The sequence below is a fragment of the Anomaloglossus baeobatrachus genome, chromosome 5, assembly GCF_048569485.1.
Source record: "Anomaloglossus baeobatrachus isolate aAnoBae1 chromosome 5, aAnoBae1.hap1, whole genome shotgun sequence".
NCBI classification, from domain to species: domain Eukaryota; kingdom Metazoa; phylum Chordata; class Amphibia; order Anura; family Aromobatidae; genus Anomaloglossus; species Anomaloglossus baeobatrachus.
This window is the reverse complement of record NC_134357.1, coordinates 119,264,291-119,286,620: the sequence shown is the minus strand read 5'-3', so window position 1 is coordinate 119,286,620 and position 22,330 is coordinate 119,264,291. Positions and strand designations below refer to the sequence as shown.

Here is a 22,330-nt window from a genome sequence, read left to right as displayed (position 1 = left end):
TTTTTTGGTTGCCACAAATTTTACGCTAAATGCAACAACAGGCGATCAAAATGTGGCTTGTGCCCAAAAGTATTACTGGTAAAATAGTCAGCCTGAGATGCAAAAAATAAGCCTTCACATAGGCATAGATATCAAAAAACCGAGAACGCTATGGGTCATGGAATATGGCGTAAAATGTGCACCACTTTTTTTGGACAAACTTCTGATTTTAGTTAACCCCTTAAATAAAAGTAAACCTACTCATGTTTGGTGTCTACGAACTCGCACCGACCTCAGGCATCACAGCGACACAGTTTTACCATATAGTGAACACAGTGAATAAAATCTCAAAAACAATAGTGCTATAACACTTTTGCAATTTTTCCAATTTGGATTTTTTTGCCGTTTTCCAGTACGCTAATATGGTAAAACTCTTAGTTTCATTTAAAAGTACAGCTCATTCCGGAAGAAATGAGCCCTCACATGACCATATAGAATGAAAAATAAAAAAGTTACGTCTTTCAGAAGAAGAATAGTGAAAAAAAACAGAAAGTGCAAAAATTGGCCAGTCATGAAGAGGTTAAGAGAACCTGGCACATTTCTTCTAACATTCCTCATTTCCTAATTGGAACCTGTCTCCAGATTTTCCCCTTATAATCTGCGGTCTTTACCAGTTAGCCCTTCTATACAGCGTTCTAGAATACTGTATATAAGAACCACTGCCGCTCTGTGTAACGCTATAAACATCTTTATAATACTCATCTAGGGGGCGGGGCGGTCCGGTCCGATGGGTGTCGCTCTCAGTCCGGTACCGTCCTGCATCTTGTCTGATCGCCGTCCTCCTGCCCAGACCCATATGAATGATGCGTCTCTGCATCATTCACACAGAGGCCTCCATTGCGCTCCTGCCCAGGTGCACTTTGGTCTATCCGGCTCTGGGCAGAGCAAAGTACTGTAATGTGCAGATGTGGGCGGTCTGAACTTTTCTCGAACCTGCGCATTACAGTACTTTGATCTATCCTCAGCTGGGCAGATCAATGTGCGCCTACGCAGGAGTGCTATGGAGGCCTCTTGTAGATGACATAGGACGTAACATGCACTCGGGGCTTGGCAAGAGGACAGCGATCAAACGAGATGGAGGAGGCGCTGGACCGAGAGCAGTGACACCCATCGGACCAGACCGCACCCCCAGGTGACTATTATAAAAGGTGTTTTCTACGTTCTACAGAGCGGCCTGAGCTCTTATATACAGTATTCTGGAATGCTGTGTATAAGGGCTCACGGGAGGTTAACTTACAATACAGTGTTACCATTCTCCTTGTAATCAGGGCATGACTGTGCACACCATCCAATGAGTACCTACATCAGCAAGGGCAATGCGGTCGATAGCCATACTTTGGAATAGCAGAGGAACTGCACAATGACCGGCTCTAACAAAAAGTTTGGTCATTTTGACCAGTTGTTTTTCCAAGCAGAGTAATATAATGGTCACTTCCCGGTTTGCTTAGTCCATACATAGATCTTGTTATTTGCATGATACTGAATTTCATGTTGCCTAGAAGTATTTTAAACACATGCAAAAAGATTTGTATAAGTATATCAGATAAAGAAGCCTCCATTGCAGACACATTACTTACTGGATAGCCTGGATATCCTGGGAACCCCGATGATTGGTATGGGTATGCCATTCTGCAAGACAGAAAACAAACACATTGAATCTTTAAAAGTCGAGTTGCATGTTTGAAGGTGGGGGGGTGGGGAGGGGGTGGTGAAGGGTCTCTGTATTTTTAGACTCAGCCATTCATGGCTGGACACAGCTTACTGCACCTGTCCTGGATTACTTTAGTAACCCCCCCACCCCATCTATTATCTAAAGCGCATACATACAAGTTGCGTTTACCTTGTCCTACTCCTGACACCGAACACTAGGGCTCGCCAATCCTACAATTCACTCCCTTCCTCTTTCGCTAAGCACAATAGTGTTTGTAGAAACATCCTTTTTGATTGGGAAAAAAAAAGAAAAAAACAACCCACACGGGAACAGACCTCCACCCTGTGAATTAGTCAAAACGTCAGAATGAAGCCCCCACAGCGGTGACTGCCTCAGTGTCCCATGCAGATTATACAAATCGTATATAACAGACTGGACACAAAGGAGTAACGCTGGTATATTGTGCTCACAAGATCAGAGCCGGAGAGTCTGGACGGCACGGTGCACGGACACTCCGCTCCGCTGTACGGAGCAGCTGCTGGGGAGCGCCGCAGTGCATGAGTGACTGGAAAGGGCACACATTTATTCTCTAGCACAGTTTGAAATTCCTCTATGCGTGTATATGAAACCCGAGGCATACAGGAGCATTGGATGGGCCCAGCCCCTGCACGGATGCCATAATATGGGTTTAAAGAACTCAAAAGCTGAGTGGAGTCAACAATGGGGTGTGCGTCACCCGTTATATAAAAAGACAGGTGGCAGGGTATGTGCACACTAGGCGTTTTTTTCACGCTGCGTTTTTATGTGCGTTTTTGTCTCAAAAACGCACCCGCGGCTAAAAAACGCGCCAAAAACGCATGCGTTTTTGTCGCGATTTGGTGCGTTTTTTGCTGCGTTTTTGCTCACTGCATTTTTAATCAGTGCACAATGCCATTAAAGATTGTTGATAAAAAAAAAAAAAAAAAAAAAAAAGGGTCTGATGTCATTTCCTTCTTCAAAATGTTCATTGTATGCAGGAGAGCAGACAGCAGCTGCAGAACTACAAGGCTCAGCATCCTCCATTCACTAGTGTATGCAGGAGAGCAGACAGCAGCTGCAGAACTACAAGGCTCAGCATCCTCCATCCAGGACTGTATGCAGTTTTTTGCCCAAAAAGAAAAAAAAAAAAAAAATGACATGGGCTTCGCCATATTTTTGTATGCTAGCCGGGTACAGCAGGCAGGTACGGGCTGCCCCCAACTCCCAGCTGCCTATTTGTACCCGGCTGGGAACCAAAAATATAGAGAAGCCCTTTTTTTTTTTTTTTTAATTATTTCATGAATTTCATGAAATAAAAAAAAAAAAAAAAAAAATGACGTGAGCTTCGCCTAATTTTTGAGTCCAGCCGGGTACAACTAGGCAGCTGGGGATTGGAATCCACAGTGAAGGCTGCCCAAGCCTTCTGGGCACCCCCACTGCGAATTGCAGTCCGCAGCCACCCCAGAAAATGGCACTTTCATAGAAGCGCCATCTTCTGGCGCTGTATCCAACTCTTCCAGCTGCCCTGATGCCGGGTGGCTAGCTGGGTAATAATGGAGTTAGGGCTAGCTGTACATTATCAGCTAGCCCTAAGCCCGAAATTCATGGTGTCACGCCAATATTAGACATGGCCACCATGAATTTCTAGTAATGATAAAAAAAAAAAAAAAAACACAACACAGAAAAATATTTTTATTAGAAATAAAACACAACACAATTAGTGTCTCCATCTTTATTGAAATAAAGAACCCCCCCTCCGCAGTAATCCTGGGTCAGGGTCCCGCGCCGTCCAATATCATCTGATCGGTTTGCTGGAAGGCAAAGCGATCAGATGATGTGTCAGGTTAAACTACGTGAATCACATCACACAGCAGCTGATTGTATAAAAGCCGGTTATACAATCAGCTGATGCATCAGTAGAAAAAAAAAAAATACTCACTTATGTGCTGTGCTGATTACCGGCAGCTCCTGCAGCGATCGATTGGACAGGAGTCTGATCCTGTCCGATCGCTGCAGGAGCTGCCGGTAATCAGCTGATGAAGTCCCCTGACGGCAGGATCAGCTGATAGGCGGCCGGGCGCGAAAAAGCCGGCGAGACTACGATCAGCTGATGCGTCAGGTGACTGCATCAGGTGATCCACCGCCAGGTCCTGCAAGCAAGGTCCTGCCCCGGGGAGACTGCACACAGCCAGAGCGGCGGTACAGAGACAGGGGCTGGGAGCGGGCATGGCACCGGGACCCTGCAGACAGGTGAGTATATATGACATTTTTTTTTCTACTGTTCACTTTTGTTTTCACCACTGCCTCCACCTCCCGCCCAGACATGGCACCGCACGGAGCTGACATGCACAGGACGGGAGGTGGACGCAGCAGTGACGGTACCGGGAGGATTCATGCTTCTGTGTTTACCAACAGAAGGAATCCTCTTCCTGTACACGTCACTTTACTGCCCACCCATTGCGTTTATAGCTGCGTTTTTAGTCATAGAAACGCGGCTATATGCGTTTTTCATTGCGTTGTTGAACATCTCATTGAACTCAATGGGTGAAAAACGCAGTGAAAAACGCAGAATTGACATGCTGCATTTTTGTGGTCACCACAAAAACGCAGCTACAAAAAAAACGCTGTGTGCGGACAGCACTTATGAAAACCCATAGACATTGCTGGGGAAGCAATGTCACTGCGTTTTCAGCACAAAAACGCGGTAAAAAACGCCGCTGAAAACAGGGCAAAAACGCCCAGTGCGCACAAGGCCTAAGGCTTCATTCAGACATTTGGCATGTGTGTGCTGTCAATCCACAAAAAAAAAAAAAAAAACCACACACCTTGTTTGTTTTTTTTATCATGGTTTTTAAAGAAAAACACCCTCTACAGCCAGAGTCATTACAAACATCTCCCTTGAGTTTACTAAAAGGACACACGACCATCATGTTCTTCCAATAAATGGAAAAGGATCATTTAATTTACTCAGTGATATAGCGCCATTAATTTATGCAGCACTTTACACACCATCACTGTCCCCATTGGGGCTCGCAATCTAAATTACCCATCAACATTTGGAGTTTGGAGGAAACATATGCAAGACACAAAGAGAACATACAAACGCCTTACAGATTGTAGCGCTGGGGTCTGGGTTCTAATTCCTACAAGGGAAAACAAAGCAACAGTGTGACCAACTGAGCCACCGTACAAAATATCATACATACATACATACATACATACATACATACATACATACATACATACATACATACGGGAGATGCCCTACATCTAAGACAGGTTTCTCCAGCCTGACCAAAAAGGTTCAGGGTAACAGAGCTGAACTCAAAGTGGACAAATATTCATGTCTGTGAAAATTGGCTATGTATCTGGTAGGATTAAATGAATTTGGCCCACTGATTTCACACCACCTTTATATGCATTGGGATGCACCAGATCAAACACAGGTCACCCCAGTCAGGCCCAAACTGATTCTGGGCCACTATTCTTACATTAAGGATAGGGTTGTCCACCATCAAAACGCAAGTTACTCCAGTCTGGCATCCCAATCTGAATTGCTGATATGAGATCAGTGGCCCAAAGTCATTTAACCCTTTAAAAAACACCAACTACTTATTCAAACCTGTGCAAAGTGACAGCTGTTAGAGGCACATCAGCTGATCAGATCAACAGACATGTGCAGGGAAAGATGCGGGCTCGGTGTGATCTTGTATCAAACACTGGAAGACTACCTTTGACATAACTATACGACAAGAGGTAGTGAGGGGTTAAAAAGAGAACCACTAATTGGAGTTCATCCCCAAAAGGCAACTAATTAGTATAGTGACATTACAGCAGTGTCTTTACTTTACATTGTAAAATCGTACTACAGGAACGATTAGTGTATTCCTATTCCTAAGTGTATTCCTATTAAGCCTCCTCACTGCAGTGTATTTTATCATTGTGATCATTTCTACTTGTTAATAAAAAATAAAAGAAGGGAATTTTGTTACTTACCGTAAATTCCTTTTCTTCTAGCTCCAATTGGGAGACCCAGACGATTGGGTGTATAGCTACTGCCTCCGGAGGCCACACAAAGCATTACACTAAAAAGTGTAAGGCCCCTCCCCTTCTGGCTATACACCCCCCGTGGGAACACGGGATGCTCAGTTTTAGTGCCAAAGCAAGAAGGAGGAAAGCCAATAACTGGTTTAAACAAATTCAATCCGAAGAACATCGGAGAACTGAAAACCGTTCAACATGAACAACATGTGTACCCGAACAACCAAAAATCCCGAAGGAAACAGGGGCGGGTGCTGGGTCTCCCAATTGGAGCTAGAAGAAAAGGAATTTACGGTAAGTAACAAAATTCCCTTCTTCTTCGGCGCTCCATTGGGAGACCCAGACGATTGGGATGTCCAAAAGCAGTCCCTGGGTGGGTAAATTAATACCTCAAGTTTGGACTGTAAAACAGTCCTTCCCTACATGGAGGCAACCGCCGCCTGTAGGAGTCTTCTACTTAGGCTGGCATCCGCCTAAGCGTAGGAATGCACCTGCTAATGCATGGTGAAGGTGTGCAGACTCGACCAGGTAGCCGCCTGGCACACCGGTTGAGCCGTAGCCTGGTGCTGTAATGCCCAGGATGTACCCACGGCTCTGGTAGAATGGGCCTTCAGCCCTGATGGAACCGGAAGCCCAGCAGAACGGTCGGCTTCAAGAAATGGTTCCTTGATCCATCTGAAAAGGGGGATACCACCTTAGGGAGAAACCCCGGAATCAGGCGCAGCACTCCCTTGCCCTGGTGAACACCAGGAAGGGAGCCTAGGATGGCAGCGCTGCTAGCTCAGACATTCTCCGCAGAGACGTGACCGCTACCAGAAAGGCCACTCTCTGTGAAAGTCGAGAAGTGAAAACATCCCTCAGAGGCTCGAAGGGCGGCTTCTAGAGAGCAAGTAGTACCCTGTTCAGATCCCATGGGTCTAACGGCCTCAGTACGGAGGGACAATGTGACAAACCTCCTGCAGGAACGTGCGTACCTGAGGAAGTTGTGCTAGGCGCTTCTGAAAGAATACAGACAGCGCTGAGATTTGCCCTTTAAGGGAGCCGAGCGACAACCCTGTTTTCCAACCAGATTGCAGGAAGGAAAGAAAAGTAGGCAATGCAAATGGCCAGGGAGACACTTCCTGAGCAGAGCCCTAAGATAAGAATATCTTCCACGTCCTGTGGTAGACCTTGGCAGACGTCGGCTTCCTCGCCCGTCTCATGGGCGTAATGACGTCTTGAGATAATTCTGAAGACGCTAGGAGCCAGGACTCAAGTCCACCCAGTCAGGTTCAGGGCCGTAGCATTGATGGAAAAAAGCGGCCCTTGGGACAGAAAGTTTGGCCGGTCTGATAGTGCCCACGGCCGGCCGATCGTGAGATGCCCCGGCTCCGGGAACTACGACCACCTCTGCCAGTCTGGGGCGACGAGGATGGTGCGGCGGCAATCGGAGCCGTCTTGCGTAGCACTCTGGCCAACATTGCCAGAGGGGGAAACACCTAGGGTAGCTGGAACTGCGACCAATCCTGAACTAAGGCGCCTGCCGCCAGAGCTCGTTGATCGTAAGACCACGCTGTTGTGCCGAGACGCCATTAGGTCGACGTCCGGTCTCCCCCGGTGGCCACAGAGTTTCTGCAACCCGTCCGGGTGCAGAGACCATTCCCCTGCGTCCATACCCTGGCGACTGAGGAAGTCTGCTTCCCAGTTTTCTACGCCCGGGATGTGAACTGCGGATATGGTGGATGCTCTGTCTTCCACCCACATCAGGATCCGCCGGACTTCCTGGGAGGCTTGCCGACTGCGTGTTTCACCTTGGTGGTTGATGTATGCCACCGCCGTGGGGTTGTCCGACTGAACTCGGATCTGTTTGCATTCCAGCCACTGCTGGAAGGCTTGCAGGGCAAGATACACTGCTTAGATTTCCAGAGTCCTGCGGTGGAGAAAGACTGTTCCCCACCCTGACAGACTCGCGTCTGTCGTGACCACCGCCCAGGATGGGGGTAGGAAGGACCTTCCTTTTGACAATGAGGCGGAAGAAGCCACCACTGAAGAGAGTCCTTGACCGTCTGAGAAAGGGTGACGTTCTTGTCTAGGGACGTCGACTTCCCATCCCCTTGGCGGAGAATGTCTCATTGAATTGGACGCAGATGAAACTGCGCGAAGGGGACTGCCTCCATTGCTGCCACTATCTTGCCAAGAAGGGCATGAGGCGTCTTAAGGGGTGTGACTGGCCTTGAAGGAGAGACTGCACCCCTGTCTGTAGTGAACGCTGTTTGTCCAGCGGAAGCTTCACTATCGCTGAGAGAGTATGAAACTCTATGCCAAGATATGTCAGTGATTGGGTCGGTCAGATTTAACTTTGAAAAGTTGATGATCCACCCGAAACTCTGGAGCGTCTCCAGCGCCATGTTCAGGCCGCTTTAGCATGCCCCTTGAGAGGGTGCCTTGACAAGTAGATCGTCCAAGTAAGGGATCACAGAGTGACCCTGAGAGTGCAGGCCTGCTACCACTGCTGCCATGACCTTGGTGAAAACCCGTGGGGCTGTCGCCAGATCTAAGGGCAGGACTACGAATTGAAGATGCTCGTCTTCTTGAATCGTAGCAACGCTGGTGCTCTGGAGCAATCGGCACAAGGAAATAAGCATCGTGATTGCCTGAAGTGGAACAGGGATTACCACTCCTTCTGCTCGCAGAAGAGCAGCGGCTCGGTCGTTTGCAGAAATCGAGCCAGAGGGCGAGAACAAAACTCTATCCTGTACACGTGAGACAAATGTCTCTCACCCACCGGTCTTTGACCTGTGGCAGCTAAATGCCACCAAGCGGGAGAATCTGCTCTTGACCGCGGATGCGGAGATAAAGAGAGGCTGAAAGTCATAAGGAAACCGCCTTGGAAGCGGTTCCTCCGGCTGCCGTCTTTGGGCGTGAGTGAGCCCGCTAGGAATCTGAGCCCCTCTGAGTCTTTTGAGTCATTTTGGACTAGAAAATTGGGACCTGCCCGAGCCTGGAAAGGACCGAAACCTCGACTGTTTGATCTGGGCTGGAGTAAGGACGAATCCTTACCCTTGGACTGTTCGATTTTATGCAATCGGTCACCCAACAGTCTGTTACCAAATAATGGCAAATTGGTTACGCCCTTCTTTGGAAACAGATTCTGCCTTCCATTTCCTTAACTCCAAGGCTCTGCGCAAAACCACGGAGTTGGCTTACGCCCCCGGTGTTCGTAGAGACCAGGACAGCATGAATAGCGTAAGTGGCAATGCAGACATATGCGAGATTAAGAACGCCACCTGCAGCACAGGTGTACGTGTGACAGTGTCCATCTGCGCAAGACCAGCTGAAATAGCTTGGAGTGCCCATACGGCTGCGAATGCTGGAGCAAACGACGCGCCGATAGCTTCATAGATGGATTTCAACCCGAGCTCCATCTGTGTCAGTGTCATCTTTAAGGGAAGCCCCATCGTCCACTGCAACTATGGATCTAGTCGCAAGCCTGGAGATTGGAGGATCCAACTTTGGACACTGGGTCCAGCTCTTGACCACGTCAGGTGGAAAGGGATAACGTGTATCCTTAATACATCTGGAGAAACGCTTATCTGGATAAGCGTGGTGTTTCTGAACTGCTTCTCTGAAGTCAGAGTGGCCAGAAAAGTACTCAATTTACGCTTGAGATACTGAAAACGGAAATTTCTCCTGCCGTGAAGCTGACTCCTCTACTGGAGGAGCTGAGGGAGAAATATCCAACATTCCATTGATGGACGCTATAAGATCATTCACTATGGCGTCACCATCCGGAGAGTCCGGATTGAGAGCGGTCTCAGGATCAGAGTCCTGAACAGCCACTTCTGCCTCATCATACGGAGAGTCCCCTGCTGGAACCCTGACCAGTGATGAAGCCGAGTGCCGCTCCCAGCGAGCTCGCTTAGGCTGTCTGGGACTGTCGCCCGTGTCAGAGCCTTCACCCTGGGATGCATGGGACCCCCCCCGGAGCAATGATTTGTTCCAAATGAGGGTGGCTAGGGAGCATTGAATCAACCTTGCCCATGGTCTGTCTGGACTGCAAAGTCTCTAAGATGTTAGCCATAGTCACAGACAATCTGTCAGCCGAAACTGCAACTCCGTCCCTGTCCCTGGACAGGGTTCACAGGTGGTTCCTTTGGCCACCTCTAGCAGAGACCCCTGCTGAGCAAATGCCACAGGGGCGCATTGCACACAATGGGGATCAGTGGAACCTGCCGGTGGAACAGTATCACATGCAGTACAAGCAGCATAGAAAGCCTGTGCCTTGGCACTCTTGCTTTTTTTTTTTTTTTTTTTTTTGCTGCCTCTTGCCTTTTTTGCTGCTGCCAAGAAAAGCGACCGTACAGTGCAGTGTATAGCATACAAGCACAAAGTAGAAATGAACACTTTAGCACATGCAATACAAGCAGCATATAAAGCCTGTGCCTTGGCACCCTTGCTTTTTTGCTGCTGTCGTCTAGCCATCTAGGATAGTATATAGGCAGGAATAGCGACCGTACAGTGCCATGTATAGCATACAGGCATAAAGTACAACTGAACACTTCAGCACATGCAATACAAGCAGCATAGAAAGCCTGTGCCTTAGCACCCTTGCTTTTTTGCTGCTGTAGTCTAGCCATCTAGGAGAGTATATAGCCAAGAATAGCGACCGTACAGTGCAGTGTACAAGCATACAGTACAAATGAACACTTCGGCATTAGTGGGGTCAGCACTGCTTACCGCCCGCACAAAAGCGGGTGTGAGGTCGCCAGAATCCTGTGACTGGTTGCCCAGAGCTTGTCTCCGTTCTCCAGCCCAGACTGCAAACTGTAATGGCTGCCGGCGTCCTGTGCAGAGGGGCGGGCCGTGGGCGTGCCCCAGACAAGAGCGGGAAAGCTGGCGTCCCCTGTGTTCAGTGAGGGGGCTGGAGAATGCAAAGCAGACTCCAGCTCTCGGCGCTGACTTTCTGTACAGCGTCCCGCCCCTCCCTTGACTGGCAGGGCTGGGGGCGGGAACGAAACGAAAACTAGGCCGCAAAGCCGGGGACTCGAGTAATAAGCGCGGCCGTCCCATGTGCACGGCCAGCGCGGAAGTCCCCGGCGCACCACAAGTCCCAGCCGCGCCACAGTGTAAAAACACCCAGCCGCGGCCGGCGCGACCGTTTCTATCACATAAATTCACTCAGCAAGCTGCAGTGAATAAAAGCACAAGCGCTCCGCGCTGTTGTCCCCGGCGCACTAACACTCCCAGCAATGCTGGTGTGTGTGTGCTCGATGTGTATGGGGACACAGAGTACCTTGATGTAGCAGGGCCCTGTCCCTGACGATACTCAGCTCCATATCCAGCAGGTTCTCTGGGTCTGTGGATGGAGCCTGGTCTCAGTGCCTGGAGACCGATAAGATCCCACTTCACCCAGAGCCCTGAGGGGGATGGGGAAGGAAAAACAGCATGTGGGCTCCAGCCTCCGTACCCGCAATGGGTACCTCAACCTTAACAAACCACAAGTGGGGTAAGAAGGGAGCATGCTGGGGACCCTATATGGGCCCTCTTTTCTTCCATCCGATATAGTCAGCAGCTACTGCTGACTAAACAGTGGAGCTATGCGTGGATGTCTGACCTCCTTCGCACAAAGCTTGAAAACTGAGCATCCCGTGTTCCCACGGGGGGTGTATAGCCAGAAGGGGAGGGGCCTTACACTTTTTAGTGTAATGCTTTGTGTGGCCTCCGGAGGCAGTAGCTATACACCCAATCGTCTGGGTCTCCCAATGGAGCGCCGAAGAAATACATTTTGTGAATAAGGACTGGACAAAAACCACCAACTTCAGTAATGTTACAGATTGTGTCATCACACACACACACACACACACACACACGGAGTCAGCTGCAGCATTACCACAGATGATACTCCCATTTCTGGTTTTGGCCTTAAAGATGCTGATAATGTTTTGGATTTTTTGCTTTCCCCGCAAGCGGCTTGTTGTCAGACTCTACATATGATGTTTCTTAGGCCAGAGTCACACTTGCATATGACTCGGCGAGTCTCACATCGGCATCACCCGGGGCGGCCGCACACTATGGACAGGAGCTTTTCAGCTGCACGTATTTCTATGCAGCTGACCCGCTCCTGTCCGAGAGTGTGCGGCTGTGTCAGGTGATACCGATGCGAGACTCGCAGAGTCATACGCAAGTGTGACTCTGGCCTAAGAAAGTTTGCCTGGTCACAAATCTCAATGTTAACAAAATAGAATAAAAACAAGAAAGTATAGAGACATCCTAAGAAACAAGTGCAGGTGAGAGCACAAACACTGCACATATTACAGTTGTCAAAAGAGCCACATAATTACTGTACTGTGAAGGGAGATCTGGGCATTTTACCAAAAATGATTAGATAAAATGTAATTAAGGGTGGAAGCCAAGTAGGTTCTCTGGTCATGGGGAAACAGCATTTTAGACAATTTCCAGGCAGAGACTGAGGGCTCATTCAGACGACCGTTCAGTTTGTCCTGGTCAGTTCCTGTTTTTTTTGCGGATCTACTGACAGGACCATCTTTTCCTTTTCCACTTCCATGTACATCCGATCCAAAAAAAAAAAAAAAAAAAAAAAAATAATATCTGATGTTGTATGTCCGTTCCTTTATTATGGAATATGTCCTATTCTGTTCCGTAATAATGGACCATGACACAATACAAGTCAATGGGTCTGCAAAATCCCCAGAAGCCACACAGAAGGGCTTCCATGTGATCTCCATTGAGTGCTCCTGCAGTCTGTCAGCATCTGCCCGCACTGCTGTGTGCTAGCATCTGCACGCACTGGATTACGCCGGACCCAGATTTGTTTTTTGCTTTCCAATAAAATGGCGAAAGAGGGAATGTTTTTTCAAATAAAATTTGTCGGTTTTTTTTGTTTTTGTTTTTTTACTTATCACTGACTGAGTTAGTGATGTCTGTTATTTGATAGACGCCGTGACATCACAAACCTCTGGGCTTGATGCCAGGTGACATTACACAGCTAGTATCAACCCCATATAATACTCAGTTTGTCACCGTAAAGTCCCGGGACTGCCGTATCTAATGGATGTGGCAATTCCGTCCGGCTGCTGGCTGATATTTTTAGGCTGGGGGGAGGTTCCCAATGACGTGGGTCTCCCCAGCCTGAGAATACCAGCCAGCAGCTGTAGGGCCTTATCTTGGCTGGTATAAAAATGGGGGGGTTGGGGGCTGTGGAACCGCACGCTGGTTTTTTTTGTTTGTTTTTTTTAAACTGTTTACTTACTGTACGATACAGACCCGCCCACTGGCTGCTGTGACTGGTTGCAGTAACCAATCACAGATGGGGGGGGGGGGGGGGGGGAGGAGTGAATATGTATGAGCCTAATAAGCGGCCAGCTCGAGAAGAACAACGAGCTGCCGCAGGAGCAGTGTGACAGCCACCCGGTGATCGGTGAGTATGTAGCGCTTGCTCCTACTCCTTTGCCTCAGATTCAGTTCCCCATAGAATTCATGTAACACTCTACTTTTTTTTTTTTGCAGACCGCAAAAAAAGACGGAAGTCACGCAGACCGCATACTGAACGGAAAAGGACAGATGCGGGTGTCACACGGATGCATCTGTGGAAAAACGAACTTTTTTGCGGACCACTAAAACTGAACAGTCGTGTGAATCCAAAAACTTACCAACATCCATATAGCAGAAGTTTACAAAAATCAAACATTTTTGCAAAAACAAAAAAAACTTTAGTGTTGCCTTTGAAACAGCAACTAAGGGTGGGTTTACTCGTAGCAGCCATTAAACAACCACACATTGGCTGCAAGGAAGCCGATCTGTGGCTATTTATTAACAGGTTCAAGCAGTTGACCGCGCTTTCATTCGCACTGGTCAAATTCACAATCGTTCTGTCTGTAAGGGTACAACAGTGATGTTCTAGACAGCAGAGGTCCGGCTTACACAGGACGATGTGCTGCAGAGAATGATGCTTTTTATGCAGACTTGTAAACTTCCTTTGGTCAGATGGCTGGCACCCTGGTTAGGCCATATGCTCGCTCCAGTGTAAAGGCACCCTATGCAACTACAACAAATTCAAAATTTAATGGGGTTGGCCATCTTTGGGGACAATTTATTTTCTTCACATACATCCATATATTTAGGCCTAAAAAAAGGGTTTTTTTTGGGGGTGGGGAGGGGGGGGGGGGTGTTAGTTATAAGCTACAATTAGCACCTTAAGCAGTACCTGTGCTGCATTCTATAAAAGGTGCACGTTATCTCCTGTCTCGCCCTGTACACCCCACAAATACCTTTTGAAAATTTCCCCCGCTGTATGGTAATCCTCAGGTCTGATTTGATGAGTATCCTTGGTTGCGGCTCCTGTCCCTCTGCACTGACTGCCGTCCTCTGCTGATAAATGACTCCTCCTGCGCCATCCACATACCCAGGCCAAATGTCACGCAGAGATAATGCCGAATACATACTGTAGGTGTGCATGCGTGAACCAAAGAAGTCTCTGCACAGGCGCAAGATATGGATGACGCCTCCTGCACCATCCACATACCCGGGCTAATTCTTGCATCTGCGCAGACGCATTGCCAGCTCACGCAGGCACACTTCACTTTGCCCTACAGTGGGCAGAGCCAAATACCTAGGTGCATATGTGTGAACCGGCAAAGTTTTTAGGCAAGCGCGAGATTTTGCTATTTTGCATTTTAGAGCCAAGTGCACCTGCGCAATTCCGCAATGTCTCTGCGCAGAGGCGAGATTTTGCCCGGCGCCTTGGATGTGCAGGAGAGGTCATCCACGTCAATCATCAGCAGAGAACGGCGATCAGCACGGAGAAGAGGGACAGGAGCCGCAATCAAGGATACCCATCGGACCAGACCCAAGGATTACCATTCAGCACAGGAGATTTTCACAAGGCATTTGTGGGGTGTACAGGACGAGTCAGGGGATAACTTGCACCTTTAGGTTATGTGCCCACGCTAGAATGTCCCTGCGGATTTTTTTGCCTGAAAATCCGCGACTTTCGCGGCAAATCCGCACCCGCGGATTTGCCGCGGATTTTTTTTTTTTTTTTTTTCCCATTCAAAGCCAAAAATCCGCACCAAATCTGCACCAAACAATTGACATGCTGCAGATTTTTCCGCATCAAAATCCGCGGCAAATCCGCCGCGGAAAAATCCGCAGCATGGGCACAGCATTTCCAAAATGCCATTGAAATGGCTTGGAAGTGCTGCTGCTGCAGATTTTCGGCAAATCCGCGGCAAAATCCGCGGTAAATCCGCGGTAAATCCTGTAGCGTGGGCACATAGCCTTATAGAATGCAGCACAGGAACTGCTTAAGGTGATATTTGAGTTATAAACTAAACATTTGGTGACAGGTTCCCTTTCACATTTTTGTCCTGTTTGACTGTTACAGGCTTTTGTTTCCCTGCACATTCAAGCTGAAAGGAGCTCAGGAAAAGACAGATACAAGACAAATCCCTGTCAGATTGTGAAAGCATAATGTAGGGACAGGGACCCCGACTCCAGCGATGCATCACTTACTGAGCTGCTGGATATCGGTTTGCTAAAACCACAGTCTTATCAGCAGGGAATGATCACTAGTAGTGATGAGCGAGCAGTACTCTCAATGAGGAGTGAACACTACAATACTTGAGTGCAGCAGGTCACACACTTGGATGGGATCAACTTGAGTAACGAGTATAATGAAAGTCAATGATTTGGCAGATCAGCTCTCCAATAATAATAGCAGGGACTAAAACATAACTTTTAATCTAACAATAGATAAAATCAGTGATAAAGTGCTTGTGCATAAATCGTGCAAAGAACAAAATGCCACATGGCAACACATAGGTTTGATCTCACCCAAGCTTCATCCATGGGCTGGACTGCACACCGGTCCCAAAATGAGAGGTCACAGGCTGGAAGAATCGGGTGGACAAGTGTGGTAAATAACCCGCCGTGCCCCGTGGATGGACTTCCGCCCTGACAAGGGTGGCACCCAAACGAGATGTCTGCCCCTTAACCATAAAAAAGAAAAATCCTCCCAACGCGTTTCCCTCTCAATATCAAGAGATCCACAGGGGAGACGGAGGAAAAAATTGGGTAGATCAACCTGAAGTGGCAGGGATCAGCACAGGCCAATAAAGGTGATTAACCTATGTGTGCTAGGCAAATGGTGGCGCACAGTCTCTGAATGATCTTGTGCCTTTATACATCCTTAAACAATATGATTACCCCCATATGTGCAGAAAACGGTACTCACTGCAAGCGTAATAGGATCCATTGGCCATCACCATGCTGGCGTCTGAGGTCACTACCGGTGCGACGGGTACTACCCCCTTGCGTTTCAAGTTGGAACGCACAGCGCACAGGTAGTACACAATCAGGAAAGGCTGTGAACTGCATACAACCTCATATCCGGTATACATGTAACGCACCGTTCCGCGTGCCACACTGGAACGCAGACAGTCCAATCAGATCATTGCATGGGCGTCCTCACACAGTCAGGTGACGCTCTGAGATACAAACCAGAAGTTATCGCAGATCCGTCATACGACAGCTGGAGTCGCCAATCAGGGATGCAACAATATATAAGGTCATTTCCGGTTATACGCTAGCCAACCAAATATCGTGGCTACGCGCCAGGGTAACCAGCAGTGGCGTCCTTAGTGATACATAGACAGATCACAATGGACCAATCACTAGTCCAGGACATAACGGCAAAGGGAAAAGCCGCTCGCTATACACATCATTGCAGCAGGGGTAATTAAACCCAACAATGCTCATAACGGACAATTATATCCAAAAATGTAGAGCACATAATGTCGTGCTCACTACATAGTACTCGAGCCATATGGGCTCAAGAGAACCAATTAGAGTGACCGTTCTAAATAGCACAGGCATAATGGTGCCCATGATGTCTGCACAAGATAAAAACTGCACGGGGGCAAGCAATAATTGCCATATAAGAGAAAAGGGAGGGAGAGACTGACACACCATTTTATATGTGCGCACTAGAAAATGGACTTAAGAAAAATCCGCACCCTTTGGCAGAACACCACAAATACGGCAAAAAAAACGCGGTAAAACTGCACCTGCGTTTTTGCCGCGGGTTGGTCCATGTGTTTTTTTTTACCATTATCTATGACAAAAACCGCAGGTACCTGCAGAAAAGAAGTGACATGCTCATTCTTTTTACTGCAGAAATTCTACAGCAAAACCTGTAGGGGGTAAAAAAATAAATAAATAACGCAGTGTGCGCACAGCATTTATTTTTTTTTTTCTATAGGTTTTGCTGGGGAAGGACTGCAGAAAGGTGAAGAACATTTTCTGCAGCAATTCATGCAGCAAAACCACGGCAAAAACCGCAGCGTGCGCACAGGGCCTAAGAGCATTTCATGCCCCCCCTTTAAAAATCAGAAGTAGGTGAGAATAGTGTTCTGTTCTGGTTCAAATCTTCTGTAATCTTAGAGACTACAGGTATGTTGCCTCCAGCCTTTGGAGGGGTTTTTTTTCACTCCACTGACAGATTCCAGAATTCTCTGATCTGAATATATATTTTGCCACTGTGGAAGAACACTTGAAATTCTGCCTCCTACTTGTTTGGCGTCATTGTTTATCTTGACATTCATTTTGAGAAATATGTCTTCCCTTTCCCCCCTTTAGGCCAGAATCACACTTGCTAGTGCCTTGCGTGTTTCTCGCGCGAGCCTCTCATGGTAGAGCCCGGCATGGCCGCACAGTATGCATTCAGGAGCGTCTGAGCTGCATAGAGATACATGCAACCGACCCGCTCCTGTCAGGGGAGTGTGCGGCCAAGCCGGGTTCTACCATGAGAGACTCGCGTGAGTTACACGTGAGGCACTAGCAAGTGTGATTCTGGCCTTAGGATAACTCCTGCACCCTGCTTTGCCTTTTCCTCTGGCCTGAGAGGTCTGGGCCTGTGACAGGTATGTTCTCTTGAAGATTTTTAGTTCTGGAAGAGACTTATCTTAGGTTTCTCCAACTAAACATCTAGAGCTGGACCAAACATTCTCCCTTGAATGGGATGGGGGAAAGGTTTAGACTTAGATATAATATTTCCATTTCACATCTTCAACCAGAGGCCTCTCCTTGTGGTATTTGATAAGACTGAAGATCTTGCTGCTATCCTCAACAATTCTGCTGAAGCATCTGCTAGGAATCCCTCTGTCTTTTGAAGGAAAGGCAATGAGGCCAACAAGTCTTCTCTAGAAGTGCCACCATTGATAGGATCTTCCAGTTGCTGCAACCAAAAGGAAGATGGCTCTTGTTATACAGGTGGAAAACAAAGAAAAATATTTTCATAATAAAGGTGCAATTTCTCCCACGACTTCCTCAACAAACTATCCATCTTTAAAACCAGTGGGTCCTTGAGCTAAAAGGAATCTTCATACAACATAGTTTTCTTTGTTACCTTAGGCACCTGGATATCTACTTTAGGAATCTCTATCCAAAATGTGGCTATTGCCTCATGCCCTCATCTAATGGGAATCTATCCTTCAACTTTCCTGGGATGTATAGAAGTTTCTCTAGGAACGTCTACTCATTCAGAATTAAACTCTGTACATTACCATGAATATGAAACATCTTTCTTCTGGATCTCAAGCCTCAGAACATTTCATCCTGGATTGTTCAAGTCGCCTTTTCCTCTCTTACTCCCATTGTATTTCTTACTGCTGATGGGAGATCCTTTATGTCTACTGATGAAATCTATTAATTAACTTGGGTCTAAACTGATTCGGGGTAAGATTCCCTTCTTTCAGCCATTCCTCAGGGACAGAAGTCTCGGATTCTGAATTGTCCCTAGTGTGGTACTTCCTCTTTGCTCCCTTAGCGCCACGGTGAAGGATTGAGAGAAGGAAGCTAGGGAAGATTGAGTCTCCTGACACCGGTCCTCTTACTTCTTCCATAAGGGAGGGCTGCTCCTCTTTATCAATCTGGCAGAATGGCTTTTTATAGGAAGATGAGAGCTTTTTTTTTTTCTATTATTATTATTATTACAAATGGCACATCTGCGATTTGTAGTCTTCTAGTTAAACTTTGGGGCAGGATCCTTATTCCCCTAAAAGAAATGGGAGCTACGAGATTGAATCCTGACCCAAAAAGGAACTCGCCCATACCAGCAATACTCGCTAAACCTGCAGATGCAGCTTTAGGGAAGACACAATCTCCACATTAGAACCCCAGGGTCAGATCTAGTCCAGAGACCGAGACTCCGTGCGCTCTGATCCAATAGTATCAGACTTCTCCATATGCACAGGTCCCATTGTGATTGAGCAGTATAGCTGGTCAGCAGAGGCAATCTGCAATTAATATTTCTCGCTGGACTGAGCTATGTTCCACCCTTGAACACACCAGAAGTGATGTCACGCTCCAGGACTCTGGCAGCTTGGGTCACTTCCTGTGTGTGAATAGCATGCCAGACAGCGGAGGCAAGGCTGAGGAGCAACGGGAGGACCCCAGCCCAACACCATTCAGCATTGCCTAGGGGTACAGGAGAATGGTGCAGTCCTGCTACAGGAGGAACGTGAGCACCATACAGTGGAAGGAAGGCAGAATGATCAACCCCTGGCTGCCCGGTTATTAAAAGGTAAAACTGCCGGAGTGTGTTCATCAGCCACAGCACCCTAGGAAGTCTATTCATGCTTTTAAGGGTACTTCTCACACAGCGAGATTGCTGCTGAGTCACAGGTTTTGTGACGTACCAGTGATCTCATCAGCAATCTGTGTATGACTGAGCAGCGACCTGGCCCCTGCTGTGAAAATCACTGATTGTTACACACTGCTCTGGTTCATTTTTTGGCCGTCTGGCTCCCGCAGGGCAGGACGCATCCTTGTGTTTGACGCTGTGAGACAGGGTCCCAATGACCACCGCGATAGTTATACAGGTCTCTTCGGCGACCTGTATTGTTACTGCATCGTTGGTAAGGTCTGACTGTGTGACATCTCACCAGCGACCTCCCAGTGACTTACCAGCGATCCTTATCAGGTCATATCGTGGTCGGAATCGCTGGTACGTTGTTTAGTGTGACGGTACCCTTAGGGACAAGAAAAACACAATGGTGGGAGGAGAATAATTAGGATGGGGAGGCAACCTCCTGTGTGCTGTTGTGCACAGGGACTGTAGGGGGAAGGGGAAAAAAAAAAAAAAAAAAAACGCTTTTCTAAATGGGCAGTGCCACCAAGCCACTGTTTGGCTGTCAACGTGATGTCACCACTACAAACAGGCACTGATGGAGACTAGGCGCCGGATGCAAGGAAAATGAGTAAAGCACCATGTGTCTGCTTTTTTACAAGAAACTGCATGGGGACACAACTTTCCTGAAACCTTCTGACTTTTTTTTATCTTTGAATTAAAGGTGACTTTACACGCTACGAGATCGCTAAAGCGGTCTCGTTGGGGGGGGGTCACGGAATTTGTGATGCACATCCGACCGCTTTAGCGATGTTGTGTGTGACACCTATGAGCGATTTTGAATAGTCGCAAAAACGTTCAAAATTACTCATCGGTGACATGCCCCCCTATTCCCAATTATCGTTGCTGCTGCAGTAACGATGTTTGTCGTTTGTGTGCTGCCGCAGGAACGACAAACATCTCCTTACCTGCGTCCACCGGAAAAGGAGGAAGGCGGGATGTTCCGGCCGATCTCCTCCCCTCCTTTTCTATTGGGCAGCGGTTCAGTGACGCTGCTGTGATGCTGAACGAACCGCCCTCTTAGAAAGGAGGCGGTTCGCCGGTCACAGCAACGTCACAGAGCAGGTATGTGCATATGACGCTGCCATAGCGATAATGTTCGCTACGGCAGCGATCACCACATATCGGATGTGCGATGGGGGCAGGTGCTATCACACTCGACATAGCTAGCAATTGCTAGCGATGTCGTAGCGTGTAAAGCGTCCCTTAGTGTGGGCCTCTTTGGCTGTCCCATTTGCAACAATGGAAATAAATATATAGCCATGTACAGGAGAAGGCCTTATGATGGCACAGTCCACAGTGAATGAATCCATACAGGATTTTATTTTGTGGTAGCCTGTAGCTTTCCACTGTGAAAATGGAGATTCAAGACAATAAAAAAAAAAAAAAAAAATATGCCACCAAGCATTTAAATGAAATTAATACAGTGGGTTATTTTTGGAGTATTCCTCATTTGGTCACATGAAATCCTTATCAGAACCTCTCTAATTGGCAGTAACCAGATAACTGCTGGAGTGAGGAGTACTGTTCTATGTTTATATTAGAGATCTGGTCACATCTGGGTTGTGGCCTCCAGTCTTAAAACAAGCCTGATACATGCTGCCTGATCTACAGGCAGAGTGCATCATAACGAATGCATTTTAGCCAGTAGGTGTAATAATAATAAATAAATAATAATAATAGCAAATACCCCCAATTACAAATGTAGTATAGTTCTCCTGTTATAGCCATGTCTCTTACCTCATGTACAGGGCACTGCAGCTTTGGTATCTATGGTCACAACTACGAGAAACCATCTCACACTGAGTGGACATAACCAAGGATACCCAAGTTAAAATGCCCGGCACATGAGGTAAGACACACGGCTATATCAGAACTATACTACATTTATAATTGGAGGTATTTACTAATATTATTACACTTACTACATATTTGGATAGAATCTTGGAAATGGGATTACCCCTTGATACACCAGCAGCTTCTCCCAATGGATACATGGCCTTGGAAGGGTGACTACGGTAAGAAGTTGGGATTCCTTTTTCATAAGGCAATCTTTAGCATCTAAGATCGGGGTCCGTACCGGATACCTACTATCCGTGCACCAACCCCGAACAAGGAGTTCTCAGGAAACTCTGTGTAAGTGTTCAGATTTGGCCAACCGAATAATAATAATATTATTAATTATTATTATTATTAATAATAATAATAATAATAGGGGGAAAAAAAAGAAGGAAGAAGAAAGAGAAATGAAAAATGACAGAAGAGGAAATAAAGCAGGAGCCTTACTTGCAGAGTCTCCCGTGTTGCTATAACACTACTTCTGGGGCTGCTCATTACCCTCATACATATTCACTGCCTCCCCCGCCCACTGGCAGTACCAGCATCTGATTGGTTGCAGTCAGACCACACCCCCACCCTGTGAGACACCGTATATGATTGCTTGAAATCACTCACGCCATCTGCGTCTCTTTAGTAGTGATGGGGGGGGGGGGGAGAGAAAAAAAAAATTGTAGTCTCCCCATATTTTGATACCCAGCAGAGATAAAGCACACAGCTACATCCCACAGCCAAATGCCAATATTGGCTCTGTATCAAAATAAGAGGGACCCTAAGCAGCTTTTTTTTTTTTTTAGCAACACACACACACACACACACACACACACACACACACACACACACACACACACACACACACACAAATTTGATACCTAGCAATGATAAACCCCTGGTCCCCAGCCTAAAAATAGCAGTCTACAGCTGCCCAGAGTTGACGCACCCATTAGATGCGGCAATCCCGGCACTTTACCCAGCTCATCTGGTTTGCCCTGGTGCAGTGGCAATTGAGGTAATGTAAGGGGTTAATGACAGCTCGCAGCTGCCACTAAGCCCTAGATTAG

At 47.4% G+C, this 22,330-nt stretch overlaps 1 protein-coding gene across 2 annotated transcripts in view; it reads right to left on the bottom strand.

The window, feature by feature from the left end:
• The window catches only part of ANXA7 (annexin A7), a 95,309-nt gene that overhangs the window by 67,443 nt on the left and 5,536 nt on the right, over positions 1–22,330 (bottom strand). For both annotated transcript variants that reach the window (XM_075348818.1, XM_075348817.1), the window contains one exon: positions 1,617–1,668. In XM_075348818.1, coding sequence (XP_075204933.1) covers positions 1,617–1,667 — 51 coding nt within the window. In that variant the 5' untranslated portion in view covers position 1,668. Of the gene's footprint in view, positions 1–1,616; positions 1,669–22,330 lie in introns of those variants that run through there.